Source organism: Diuraphis noxia, unplaced genomic scaffold (genome assembly GCF_037042655.1).
Source record: "Diuraphis noxia isolate RWA-SAM2 unplaced genomic scaffold, SU_Dnox_SAM2 contig0002, whole genome shotgun sequence".
Taxonomy (NCBI): domain Eukaryota; kingdom Metazoa; phylum Arthropoda; class Insecta; order Hemiptera; family Aphididae; genus Diuraphis; species Diuraphis noxia.
This window is the reverse complement of record NW_028301712.1, coordinates 17,671,860-17,687,427: the sequence shown is the minus strand read 5'-3', so window position 1 is coordinate 17,687,427 and position 15,568 is coordinate 17,671,860. Positions and strand designations below refer to the sequence as shown.

The 15,568-nt window shown below is 29.7% G+C and overlaps 1 protein-coding gene across 5 annotated transcripts in view; it reads right to left on the bottom strand.

Moving 5' to 3' along the window:
- Positions 1–15,568, bottom strand: part of LOC107165139 (uncharacterized) — a 162,634-nt gene that overhangs the window by 85,278 nt on the left and 61,788 nt on the right. For all 5 annotated transcript variants that reach the window (XM_089219622.1, XM_089219623.1, XM_089219624.1 and 2 more), the window contains one exon: positions 10,370–10,473. Coding sequence is in view for 2 of the 5 variants with exons in the window: in XM_089219626.1 (XP_089075752.1) it covers positions 10,370–10,409 (40 nt within the window). In the remaining 3 variants the exon portion in view is untranslated. The remainder of the gene's footprint in view (positions 1–10,369; positions 10,474–15,568) is intronic.

Sequence of the window (15,568 nt, the reverse complement as noted above, 5' to 3'; positions counted from 1 at the left end):
ACAATTTTGCGTCTTTAATAATTTTCATTAAGCACATTTCATTGATTTTCCTTCAAATAAAAATGTTTTTTATTCTCTCCACCGTACCGGTTTTTTTCAACAAATATTTGACATTTTAAACCGACCGAAAAAGCGACTAATGGTCTTGCAGTGTTTTTCCTTAGATTGAAAACACTTTGTCGGTCTTAGAAATTGCATACATTTTATTATTGAATAAAAACAAATCACAAATGGTGACTTTAACATTTTTTATCTATTTTAGCCTATAAATAACTAAAAATAATTCGAAAAAAAAATAGAAATTATTTACGTCTATACCGAAAAATATTGAAGATTGGAAATCCTTTTAACAGGGATACATTAAAATACTTTACAATCCCCAACAGTAAGTATTTAAAATCAGTATTTATTTGTTTATCTTATTCACCTAACCTTACTTTGGGTGTTTAAACGCAACCGCTCATTATATTATTAGCTATTTATTCAATGGTTTAGTGTGATAAATATAACTCTATATTATTATACTTTTATTACCTATTCGATACCTTAATAGTTACTAATATTGGGATGTAATTTCATTAACTCATTACTAATCTACTTACTCTATCTAATATCTACAAATCAATAAGCGTGGTATTAAACCATATAAATCTTAATATGATGTTTTATGTAATATAATCTTGCTTAATACTTTCCTAGGAGTTATACTATTATTTACTAACATTGGAATCATCAACACTGAAAAAATAAATGTCTAAGATCAAAAATATTGAATTCTTACTATTTTATTTTTTACAGTTATAATAATAATGTTCTATACAATCTACAAACTACTAAACGGTTAAACAAGAACTATGAATTAATAATGTATAGCAAAATTAACTCTTAGAGCATTAGCTTAAATATTAAATATTTGAATATATAAATACATGAATAACGGCATAATAAATGAGCATTGCACATAATTCTTATTTTAATTTCATTTTATACTAAATTGTGTGTATAAATATTCATCCTAATTATATTGAAACAACAATATTTTAAGTTTTTGAATATAAAATAAGCTCTCTGACATTATGTAGCTAATTCTCTTTATTTGTGTTATTAGTTTATTTTTATAAAATTGATTGGACCATATAAATTAACTATTAATTTAATAATGATGTATTAACCTAGACAACCATATTTCTTTTTAGAGATCAATGAACTTATAGTTAAAATAATTTTTTTACCTATTAAGTTTTAAAGTTTTTTTTACTAGGTGACCATAAATAACCTTTTAGAATGTTTTTTAGCTTTTAATTGATTATAAATAATATAGTGCTTATACTAGTACAATAAGATTCATATTTTGCCAACTTATATGGATAATAAAAAAGGTAAGATTAGGGTAGGTCAAGCTTTAATTATATTTTTGAGCTTTTCAAAGAAAAAATATACATTTAAAAAAAAAATTATTAAAAATATTAAAACTTCTATATACGCTCACAATTTGGTTGTTTTTTTCAAAAAGTACATATTTTGGGCATATGTAATTTGCACCAAAATCAACCGAAAAAAAAATATATGTAATTTGCGCCACATCTAAAAATGTATTTTGGTAATTTGCGCCAAATAAAATTAAATAAAAAGAAAATATGTAATCTTTGCCCTAGAGTACCTACTAAAATTGTAATTTGCGCTTTTTTCTGCCTTATTAAAATACCTAGTAATTTTTGCCACTTATATTATAATAGTATAAATAACTCCATGTAAATTATCGTTAATTAATAAAACATAAAAATTAGTCATATTAAACTCGTAATTATAAATAAATGTATATAAAAAATCAAACTCCATGCATATTAAACATCTAAATTGTCGTTAATTAATAAAACATATAAAAATCAGTCATAATTATAAAATATAATTTGACGATATTGAGACAATATGTGACACGCGTCGGACGCATCAAAACGTATTATTGTATATCCTATGCGATGTCGCTAAATTTATCTGCCTTGTAAATTCCAACTACTATTACAGTTGAAAGTGTGGCTCAAATTACATTTTCCATTTTGTTTTCTTTAGTGGCGCAAAATACCAAAATTAATTAGTATATGTGGCGCAAAATACATGTTATATTTTTATATTTTAGCGCAAATTACATACGTACTTAAATGTACCTATTCGTGGCGCAAATTACAAGTAATAAAAGTGGCACAAAATACCATCTCCCCATATTTTAATGAAATTTGTTGACTATAAATTCAAACAATTGTGTTATGAACTTTTTTGTTTAGTATTCTGTTAGGTAAATTAATATTTCATTATGACTTATATGATTCATGATAAAAACAATATAAGTGAAGAATAAATTTGACATACATGAATCGTATATGTACATGTGTTTGAAAGAAACGAAATAGAATTATGGTCACGCACCTGTCATCACTTTCATTTAATAATATACCGAACGTATACTCTGGTTATTACTAGGTATCAATCAATAACACTATAACTCAATCATAGACAATTTTTTGAGTATATCATCAACGAAAAAAAAAATTCCAAACCGTTTTACACTTGTCGTCTCCATTATTTTCACTCGGGCAAATGTCTGCAACATTTGTTGTGTTTTTTTTCTCTTGAAATCCTATTATATATATTATATAGGCATACGAGTCAAAATTAAACGTTCCAGAAAATAAAAATATTATCAAACAAAAGGAACAAAAAAAAAAGTAATAAGAATAATAATAATAATAATAATAATAAAAATCCACCAACGGTATATAAACCGAATCGATGGTCCTTGAAATGGAAGAATGAGTGCGCGTGCGTACGTTGTATGTGCCTGAGTGTGTAAATATATACTCACACTACTGCGTACAGTCGGCAATGAAGGAAACCCTGCTTCACCGGTTACACACGGGGCAAGTGTGGGGTGAACAAGACCAACGGCAATTTCCTATTTCAATTTTTCAACCCGTTTTCCGGCCCGCTAACCACTGCGGCAGCCAGCGCGTCAGAAAATTTAATCAACCTTCCCGTCGCTCGTATACCACCGACTTCACTGCTGCTATACAATACACTACAATTGCCGACTACCTACTATAATAATAATAATAACAATATTGTACGGTACACCACTCTATACCTACCAATAATGTTACTACCATTTCTTATATATCATGACTACGGCTGTTAACTATACACTAATTTATATAACTGTTATTATCATCTTCGACTGTCCGTGGATAACGAAACAGCTCGTTGGAAAGGGTGAGCCGTTAATCAAAAAATTCACATTTGCTGAAAGCGCCATAGTATAAGAGACATCGATATGAAAGCATAGGTGTAGGTAGGTACATTGGTGGGTGGCAGAGTGGCACGATTATTAACGTTTGTCCGAGATGAGTTTGATAATATTATGACGATGAGACGACACCTCTCGATTGTTTCGAATCGATCGAGTCCAGACTGGTGACCTCTACTTGGGTTGAACACCATATTTATCATTGGTTCTAGCTATACGGTGACATGATCACATAATAATACACAATATCTCTATACTGGAATAAAATTTCTAGAAAAATACGTCATGAACAAAACTGAAATATTATTGCTTTTATTATTTTTGATGTCGTCTTCAGCTTCACCTATATAAAGTGCCATCTGTCCATCTCAATCATTATAATAGTTGACAATAAAATATGAGTAAGTAACATTTTGATATTATCAACATATTTTGAAAAATTTTAACATGTTATACTTTTATAAATAAAAGAACATAATGATAATCTATATATTATGTTGGCGGTGTTCTCTTCTCATACGCCTAAAACTTTTTTGTTTGGATTAAATTTGAACGATTATTTGTTATTACATAACATTTTGATTTTCTATTTACAATAATAACGTTCTTTTTATATAATATTTCGTTCAAAATCGATTATTTCGTTGACATCTATTTTCATCATATCGTTGAAAACATTAGGATTTATGTAGCTCATAAAAGCGCTGATGACAACACTCAGAAGGTGGCATCAAATAAGGAATTGTCCAATTTAATATGAAAATAATAATGAACTTGGTAGAACAATGTAAATATTTACAATACGAATTGTCATGAAATTGTTTTTAATAAATTAAAAACGAGTTGTCGTATAATTTTAAATAATTTATCACACACTGTACAACAATAAAAAAAAAAGGAACAATTGTTATACCTTATGAATTACATGATAAGCACATATCCAAGGAATTTAATGATGCACAGTTATTTAAATTTATGAAATATTAATTTTATTATACAAGTAAACTCTTAAACCGGCCGGGTTGATATATAATAATTATCAGGAGGAGCTCATCAGACCAATTATTATGTCACGTCCTGTCCGGAAAATGTTCACTATTTTCATCTAGAATAAATTTTCGTACACTGCAATATTATTACCTAGATAATAATTTTAATTTCTATTAAATATGCAGAATTATTTTTATAATATATTGACGTATGATTGGAACATTGCGCCTGTATAAAGCGAGTAAAGTGTGACCTGTTGAACTAAAGAAGTAATCAATTTGATTGATAATATAATATGCTAATATGACATAACGTCATATCCTAATTATGTCAAGTTTGATTCAGAACTACACTGTAATCCAGAGATTCCATTTGCGGATCCAACGACCTTATGCATAAATGTAGGTCGTATTCAGTGGTTAGTCCTCGGCTCCTCGCCAACGAGGAGCCATTAACAAAAATAATGACAATAATGATTAAAAATTATCATTATTATTCCATCAAAGCATTAGTATTGTATATTATTGTATCGTAGGTGTGCCGACGGCACGCGATGGCAATGGCGATCATCGTTTATGTAGAAATACCCGTACCTACTTACTCTGATATTTTATGTGCCTTAGTTTACCAAACGAAGTTTCCGGCGCGAACGACCGTATAGTAACCGTACTGTGTTTATAGTGTAATAATAATATTAATATACGGTCAGTATAAAGCTTTTGCTAAACGGTTTTGTGGGTAACTCAATGCTGCCGATTCACCGCTGCTGTTGTCTTGCAACACCACCACCACCACCACCACCACCACCGCCGCCTTCACCGTCACCTCAAAGCGTAATTTCTTGTTCGAACCCGAATTATTGCTATGTTGTCATCACATAAATTCGCTACCCTAACATTTTTTTCCTTATCATACGATTCCTATATATTTTACAATAGCAACGATGATGCACACTACAGTGCACCGCGAGTGTTATATAATTTATATTTGATATACGTATCTCTGTAATAATAATTAATGATGTGTAACTAAATATGAAAGGATCATTTGCGCTCTGTCGAAGAGGTTGGATATATATTAGCTGCGGGGCCATATTATAGTGTTGTAGTTGCAAAGAGCGGCGATGGTCAATCATCCCAAAGTAACTTACCTACGATCAACTGAAACAGAAAACCAATCGGCCACGGAAATAAGACTTTAGATTACGATATCGCGTGCGAAATGTAACAGAGTTTATATTGGTTGCAATTGCATCTAATGGCTCACCGTCAAAGAACTATTCGATCAATCAGAGTTCATTGATTAAAATATGACGCTATGTCGCTATAGATAACTAGCAATAATAATGCCAATTTTATCATTTATCGCCTATTATTTTTCATATAGATGATGTTTCTCACTTGTAGAGGACCCATTATGTGAAAAGAGTTGAAAGAAAATAAGTATCTGCTCGCCTCCCGCCATCACTAGTAAAATCCAAATAATTATAGCGATGATAAACGATTGCATTGGTATATTATAGTATTATATTATTTTAATATTTTAAGCTACAGTTGAAGATCGCGTAGACGGACCAACAAATCGATGCGGTAACTGAATTATACATGATAAAATATAATATCGCTATTCGTCAAATCCTTTTTGTCTGGATGTGATTTTAAAGGGAACGTAATGTGTTGCTTTTGGGGATTATTGTCTCCGATGCGTCTTAAAATATTAATCGTTTTGTGGAAACACGCTCACGTTTCACTCGTCATATTATTATTATCATGACTTGCACTTCAAAGATTACATTTAAGCGTCGAGAATAGATACGCAAGTAAGTAAATACGTATGTGTACAAACTTCGTAAGACTTTTATGTGATTCGCAACAGAATATATAATATTTATATATTAAATAATAATGTATATGAACACCGAAAATTTGACATTAGATCTTGATTTAGTAACAAAAGTTTCTTTGCTAAAACCATACACAAGTCGCTTAGGTGCGTATATAAGTACTTATATAGTTACTGGAATAGGAAACGATCCGAAATAATATTTACATAACCGGAATTAAGTGAGTTGTACCTATTCATATACTCACGGTGTTGTTTATTCTAATTTAATTAGAAAGTCCATGTTCCTTAGCAAATTAAAAATTTAGGGGTTTTCTTTCAAAAACTCTTAGCATACAACATCATAATGTTATAAACATTTCAAAAACAATTGAAATGCTTGAACTGTTTCTTTCCGAAAATCATTTAGAACAAAAAAAAAATATCACAAAACTAGAAGGAAAGTATCAATTTAATATTGTTAAATATAACTCTATATAAAGAGCGGCCAACATGAATACGTCCACGAAATCACATGGATAAATACAATGGTCTCAAGAGCCAAAACGTTTAGAGATAGATTTTATAATTTTTAAAATGTTTTCGTATTTTATCGTTAATAAGTAAATATTGGGTTTTTTTTTTTTATAAGAAGTGTGCTGCAAGTTATATGATCGAGTAGAATAATAGCTTTCAATACTTTCTAGCAAACCAACCGTTTGTGATTCTTCATTCAGCGCTCACAAATATTGTCAAAAGTATTGAACAAAAAACGCTTGTTTGCTCGGCTATCATTTTTCATATGACGTGTTTGGGCGAATTTTAAAACAAGTAGAGAAATCTCTCCTGGAGCGTTCCGTGGAATATATGAATATAAATTAGTTAATAACTAACACTGACACCGTTCAAATATATTTTATACAGGCAAGTTGCGAGTTTTTACGGATTAAAAAGGTTGTATGGGTACACCACGTCTATACCTAATCCATAAATTAGGTATAGACGTTATATTAATATTATTTGTGAGAATACATTTTGAAAATAATAATCCACATTGACTCTCTCTTCCTATCCGTTCCAGTAACAACCGTTAACGATACGATCTGTAAGTGCGACATTTTTGGTCGTCGTAGGTTATCAGGCAAACTCTATAGTTTTGATAAACGAATAATGTTTTAGTTACAATTCTTATTGAAAATTACATACACAAATAAGATTTATTTTAACATAATATTGTTATAATAGAGAGTAGTATCTATGTTAGGTTACTATTTTGTCGATAAAATTTGAAGATCTTATTTCGTTTTAAATAAAATGTGTTTTGATGAGCTTTCGTTTTAATATTATTCTAAAGCGTTGTCAACATTCTCCTATAAGTGTAAATAGAGGCGATGGATTATAATGTGAACCTATATAAGGCATAAAACTATAAACTACAACAAAAACGGTTCACCCACGGCAGTAGTACCGAATCGATTGTTTTTGTACAAATGCTATGCTTTTGTTCACATTCAACTTAGGGCCAAAAAATATTAAAAATCTGTTTTAATGCAATATTTTATAGTGTGCAATCGGTCACAGCACCGGCTTGATATTACTGAACAACGTTAGGATCGCTGACTACAAACCTGTGTAATAAATGTCACGGCAAGTCAGAAAATAATTTTTAAGTGTATCATTTTTAATAAGCTATTGTAATTGTTATTCAAATTATTCTTAAATATTTTTATAGAACGAAAAATATAAACTCTAATAATTGTTAAAAATCCAAATGTTTCGTTATTTTGATTGTAAGTGTAATAAAATTTGTTTACTTTTATATTTATTTAATTATAGGTTAGGTTTTAGGTTTTTCAATTTTCAAGTTAATTTTTTAACTTGAAAAGTTAGATTAAATTTAAATTACAACTGATCATTTTACCATACAGTTTTGAGAACGGTCCCGAAATTCTCCAAAAACATATTATGTATAAGCCAGGTTTATATAAAATATCATAGTACGTTTTCATACTGCCAAAAGAATAATCACAGAGAAAATATACCATACAATTTTATGGTGCTTATTAAGCCTATTACACAACTTTAGTTATCTACTTTGGGATTATATAGACGTGACTAGTACAGAATTTTCTGGGAAAATAAAGTGTTATTCGTAGAGTTTATTAAAACCTTTGTCAGGTTTGATACGAATGACTTTTCTCTTTTGGACCGTTGAAATTCAATATAGTATAAAAAAGTAAGGGATAGGACCTGATAAACTCGAAAAAAAAAATTTCCACACGAATAGTTTGTCCCTATGAGTCAATATTGATTATTTTCCAATGTTGTTCTCTACATACAAATGAAAAGGTATTGCCTATTTATTGCGCCGTGTTACAAATTATGTTTAAAGATTTACGATCAGATACAATGACTTAACGCACAGTAAGTTATTCTTAGATTATTATGATTCATTTGACTTTGATCGATCATCGAACTTATTTCTTATCAAAACTCCGTTTGCTTCAGTATACAGTGTTAGAAAAAAAATGTAAATTAGATAAAACCTTAAAATATTTGACCCCAAAATCGTTTGATTTTTAACATGATTACACTTTTGTAGTATAAGACTTGATTTTGAGAATTTGAATTTGAAATAATTTCAATAAAACAACCTTGATTTTATCTATTAACATCACTTTAACGGCAACTGTTCTATTGTTTCACACTGTCAGTAGTTTTTCTCATCGAGCGAAGATAACAATAAAGAAATTTAAAAAAGCGTTTCTAGAGTACCCGTCGAGTATGAGATTTCCAGTCAAAATATCACATAATAATAAACTCTTTGATGAGCTTGTCTTATACCAGAAATGACCACAGACAAATCTAAAAATATTAATTTACTTTTTAAAACTAACACGTTTAACATCATTCACTTCAGAATACAAAAGCGGGTCGACTGGAACAAAGAAACTTTCAATTAATTTTTTTATTTCATTAAAACCTTATTCGTTTATTTCAAACAACACTACATTCGGCAACAAACAAAATACACGCTGCGTGTAGATAAATATATGATTTAATTTATTATAAAATAGTTATTATATTACATATTATTATAATGTCCTCATACGCTTACAATAGTGTTTAGTATCGCTAATTCAGTGCGTTTCGCCTTCATTAGTCATAATCAATGATAGAAATTGCTTCACACACATGCACACAAACCAGCTGTTCCATTAAAAACGTCCCTAACCCGATGGGTAAAAAATCGGCGGAGTGAGAGAAAATCTTCATTGCCTCTCCGCATTATAGACAGAGTGTGCGTGTACAGGTAATGTCGTCGTTTTTATTATTAACATTATTCTATATTAAATAAATATATATATATATATAACACATAGCTATAGGTTTGATGCCGTAAAGAGCATATATATAGTGTATACTCCCTGAAGACATTTCCAGCTCGTTACTTACACGTCAACCTGTTTCAACCATAAACGTTGTGCGAATGTTATAATATATCGTGCTATAACCTGGTGACGTGACGTTTTCTTTTTTCACTTGACAAAAAAAAAAAAAAAAAAAAAATGAGAAGCTTATATTATGACACACGGTAACTTTCAGACGAAAGTGTTTGTATGCATGCCGTTGTAATGTATCGCTATTGAGATGATGGTAATAATATGTCGTAGCAAGAACTTGTTAAACCATCATTATTACAGCAAAACATCGAGAGGGGTGCAAGGGGAAGCAATAATTTCACTGATTTTGTGTCAGTAGTATAACTAGATTTATATATTATTATAATGCACCTATTTCTATTATACAACGGTTGAACAATATTCGTTCTACAATCACAATGCGTAAAGACATAATTTTACGCGAACATTAATTTAATAGCGCAGATTTATGCATAAACTTCGCCCATTAAAATTATTACACGGAATGTACACTGAATGTTGACATCTCGGATTAATTTTTATAACAAAATCATTGAGGGTAGGATTTTGATGTGTTTACCTATCATCCAAAAGCATATTATGCACACGTGTGCTGTAGGTACAAATTTAATTATAAAAAGTTCATACAAATGTACGCCAACGAGCACATTATAATATATGATAAAACATTTTATTTGTACGAAGAAAAAAAAACCACTTTCAATAATATGTACAGTTAAGACGAATAATTTTATGTTTGCGTGTATTAAAATGCTGAAAATCTGCGCTCACTACAGGCGAAAAAAAACACATTACCCTTATCACGTATTTAACTTACCGCTATTCTGGGACGTCGGTTTTTTATCTCCTTTGCCCATACCCCTTTCTCGTGAACGGTTAATTTTGAAAGCTTTTTCGACGACTTTTGACGGCAAGCTTTATCTAAAATAAATACACATAGTGTGTGATTAGTTTAAAGTAATCCAATACATATAAATTGAAATATTAAATAATTATAGATACACGTCGGATATAAATAGTTAATAATTATTCAACTAATCAGATAAACATACGACGAAATAATATGTATTTTACATTGGTCTTAACGACTGAGTCTCAAACCACTTCAATATGTAAATCGACTTTACAGCTCGCCGTGGGCAAAAAGAAAATGAATACATTATACTTGTAGGACTTATAATAATTCTTGGGTCTAATAACACTTTGAATTACTTATGTGCTTTCTCAAACAACCACTTTGGGCATACGGGGTGGTAGTATGGGGGTCTGCCAAAAAATCAAACAAGAGAACCATCCAAGCCTTCCAAAATATCTGCAGTCGTCTAATTACGGGTGCACCTTGGTATGTCTCCAATAACATAATAAACTCCGATCTCAAAATCCGCTCTGTCAACGATACAGCTACTCTATATTACAAACGCTTCCACGCAAAACTTCAATCCAACCCCAATCAGCTCATCAAGGACCTTGCTACACCAGCACTTCCCGGAGATCCAACCAGACGACTCAAGCGGAACTGGTGCCGCGACTTAAAAATTTTATAAATTGCTTAAATTAAATGTCATTGTAATAAATTGCAAATATTATTGTAAAGCCACTAGGTGTCTCTAATGAAAGATTTCCTAACATGTTATCTTTAGTTTAAAGTTTTTCTTTCTTTTCACCATAATTATTACTTATTGTACATCCCTGTATAGATCGTAATATTTCACAATTAAGTCATATTTAAAAAAAAAAAAAAAATTACTAATGTAAATTTATAAATTTACGATTGGATTTCTCGACATTCTTTGATAATTTCTTGACAAAGTTTAAAAAGATGGAAATTTAATTCAAGTATTTTGTTAAATTTTATGTATTCTGTTGTAAATATTTTAATGGCATTACGCCACCACATTTTCTAATATTTAACTTGTTCTTGTATATTTTAGGCTATCCTCTATTTTATTTTCATACACCTTAGATTTGGTTCAGAAATAATGACACATGTTTAGTTTAAAAGATACAACATTCTTATTTACCAAGACGGTAATACCTAACAATATCGTTATATTCTTTCACATGAACTAAGTTTTAAAATAAAACATATTTCCATTTTTATAGAGTAGTAAAATTTGAGTATATAACTAAGTAAAAATGTCTTACGTGCTCATAGAATTATTATGAAACACAACAAAAACTTAATTAAAATGGAAATGGTTGATAAGTTTACATAACAAAATTAAACCTTTGTATAATACCATTTTATTTTCAAAATACGAGAGAGAATAGCAGCGTAAATTTGATAACTTAAGCCATTGTTCTATTTTGGTTAAATCGAATCCTTTTCAAGTCGAATAAATCACTCGATTTTATGAGGGGTTTAGATGAACCAAACTACAGCCCGAACTTCTAGACTTTTGTTACTGTCTATAATCCAAAGGCACTGAGTCAACGATCCAAAATATTACTCATCTTAAACTTTATGTTTTGTCTTCAATAATAATATTCTCTATATATGATTGAATTACAAATAATTGATATTATTTAAATAATTTAGAAAATTGGATTGGTTAAATTAAAGGTAAATATTTTTATTTTTATTTTTTGCTTTTTTTTAACAAACTCATCATGAACACCAATAATTGTATAGAAATACAATCGGTATTTTTTCCAAAAATTGAAACTAATTTTTCTCACTCTACATTGAAACATTTGTTAAGAAATACACCAAAAAACAATCAAAAAGAACGAACAAATTTTTTTTTCTGGAATAATCTATTAATATTCCAAAATCAATACAAAAAACAAAGTGTCAATACACTTTTACGTGGATAAAGATTTATAAATTGGGAATGGATAGTGCATAATATAAATTGTGTAAGAAAAATTGATAAATTCAAAGTTAAGTTGTTAAACAAGTGCGTTAATTTGTTTTTATATTTTTCTCTTTTAATTATAGAGGTAAATAAAAAAATAATTTTCTCTAAGAAGACCCCCGTCGTGGTTTTCTTATTTAAATTTTTCATTCAGGTGCTTTGCGTACCATAGTTTATACAGTACAAAATCAAAAAGCCTCGTGTTGTTATATCACAGTGCTTCGCGAATATAATCATGACGGTATAATCACTGTCAACAATAAAGGAAGTCCAGCGGACATACATTTTCTATCTCATTTCCTTTTTTTCCTCCCTGCACGTTTTCGCCGCACGGAAAATAACAAAAGTTCATACTGAATTGCGTAATAAATTTACAAACTTCAAAGACCCAGAGTAGTTTATGCGTTATTAAAGTAGCAACTAAAATATTAATTTTTAAAGCTCACGTACCACACATCATCATTACGATCATATAGCAGTCATCAAAGTTAACTAATAATCCAACTCATTGAAAACCTTTACGAATGCTCGACGGCAATTTAGCTGGTAGGTTCTTGAAAATGTCTCAAACATGATATTCGTTCTTTTTAAAGGGCTACTGCTATGATTTAAAATAAAATGTTTAAACATCAAACCCGTAGTTTTTTTTTAAAAACTTTACACTGAACAAAGACATTTTTATTTAATTGCACAGAAATCGTTTTGAACGAAAAATGGCAAGGTGCTTGCAATTTTCTCTGTATAAATTATTATTGTTATTTTTTATTATTTATATCAAAATCCTAACTCAACTGCTGTATTCTTAATAATAATCTATTTTTTTACTTTTCTTGTAATATTAATCGAACAAATGATAAGATAAATCGTATCTAGACAAAAGAATATTTTTAACAATCAATTCATAAAATAATTAGTCTGAAATAAACAACGGGGTTGTAATGATTATAAATATAGTTTTAGTGTGATTGGATCTGTTGAATATTCAGTTGGTTTTTTCAAATTGTAAATTAAATGTTATAAAAGATAAAGGTTATTGAACATGATAAACGAGTGCCCTGCTGAATAGCTACAATGTTATAACACATTACATCATTGAAGTTCAAGAGGTCATCGAAGCTGAAAAACAAAATAATAAAGTTTATCCAACGCCAATAAGATCGTATACAACTACCTTAGTATAAAAGAAGCGATTCAATTGGACTAATCAATTTTGTTAACGTTGTGTTGTTTAGAGTTCATTATATATATAGCTTGAAAACAAAAACTTTGGCCCGGCCATCAATATTCTCGTCAGTTCAACCGTGCACTGTACGCATTCAACTACGTTAAATACATTTAAAAATTTTAACGGCCAAACGTCCCATTTTGTTTCATGCTCACAAAAGTGTTTTCAATATAGTTATCGTCTTTTTTTCAGTTGTATAGTAAAAAGTTCAAGAGGTCGACGGAAGGAACGTCAACATATAGATTCCAATTATCTCCAAAATACTTCTGTTTTCTCTTTGATTTATCGTCGACGCGAAAACTTTATTTGGAAACCACTACGTTGCGTAACACACAGAAACCAAGTCTGGTGCAACCAGTGGTGAAGAGGTTACATTCACCTTTCACACTATTATTTACGTTTTTTTTTTAACAAGAATATTTGATAAGTTCATAACTATTTTTGAATACTAGAAACAGTATACACAATACACTTAAGTGACTTTTTTGTAGTTTTTAAACGTAGTAAAGGACCATTGCTTTCACGTAGATACAATGAATACATTTCATTACAGGTATTGTACTCAATGTTATTTTTCAAAATAAAAAACAATGAGAACACTTGAAAACGATGCTTAGAAATGTAAGAAACTTATCGTATCTTACAAAATAAAAATATTAATTTTTCATATACTTCATGCAGTATCTTTGTAAATTTAACACAGGCATGAACTTTTAAAATATTTATTCATAATCCTATTCATCTGACAAAGTGAAGACGATTATAACTATAAGTATCTATAAAACACTTGGATAAACCAAAGCCTATTAAATGGTTTTTTAAATTGTTTACAAGTTTACAAATTTTCAAACATTCCAGCCTATATCACATAAAATCTCGTATATTAATTATTTAGATAGTTTATGTAACTAGTGATCACCATTTACCGTAGTATTTTACAAAGTAGGTTGTACCTATACATTAATTAAAGAATACACTGACACAAAAAAACTAAAAAGTGTAAATTTCAACACAAGTTTAATATTACAAACATTTACCCCAACGGGCATTTTTTATATTTGCTAAGCTACAAATTTGTTCAACGTATGATGGATATTTTAGTGGTTGTCTTTCACACAATAGTATAGTACTTAAAATTATACCCTAAAAAAGTAAGAGTCGTTACTAAAACAGCAAAATGTATTTAATTATTACTCTTGGTTATAAATGAAACATATTTTTTAGTCGTGACAGTAATTGCCATTTTTTTTTATGCCAGTGTACTATTTGAACTATGTATACCCTAGCTGTTGAAAAGAAAACGATTACTTTGGGTGAGTTGGGGTAGTGAAAGCAGCGACTGCGACGTTCGATAACAATGTTGCCGTATAGGATACTGTGGCCAAACGAGTTAGGTTCGAAGTACAAAAGATAATATTTTACCATTTTTACCAGATGAACGGTAACTATGGTTACTGCCTCGTGACCCGACATCTCTTCGGTTGCCGCTCAACACGAAAATCCTAGTATTTTGAAAAAAGGATATGATTTACATCCTATAACAGAAATGGCAAAGATACGCACGGTCATAACCAAGATTACATGCCGGCTAACCGGCATCACTTTGACATTATATCCTAAGAAAATTGTATACCACGCATAAACACACTAAAAACAGATAAAATGGTTCCGGAAATCATAATTTTATTTTATTTGTTTAAACGCCAGTGAAGGCTCAAGTACAATATAATAATATATAAATTAAACGATTGGTATAGGTACGTAATTAAAGAGAGCATTTTAATATTAAATTACTAAATTAGGTATTTAAATTTGCAAAGAAATAATATTTGTAAATATAGGCTCATAGAATAATAATTTATAATTTTAGGGATGACAGGCTTTTTAAATTGAATGTGTCAACGTTTCCAACATTCGCGTGCAATGCGATCCA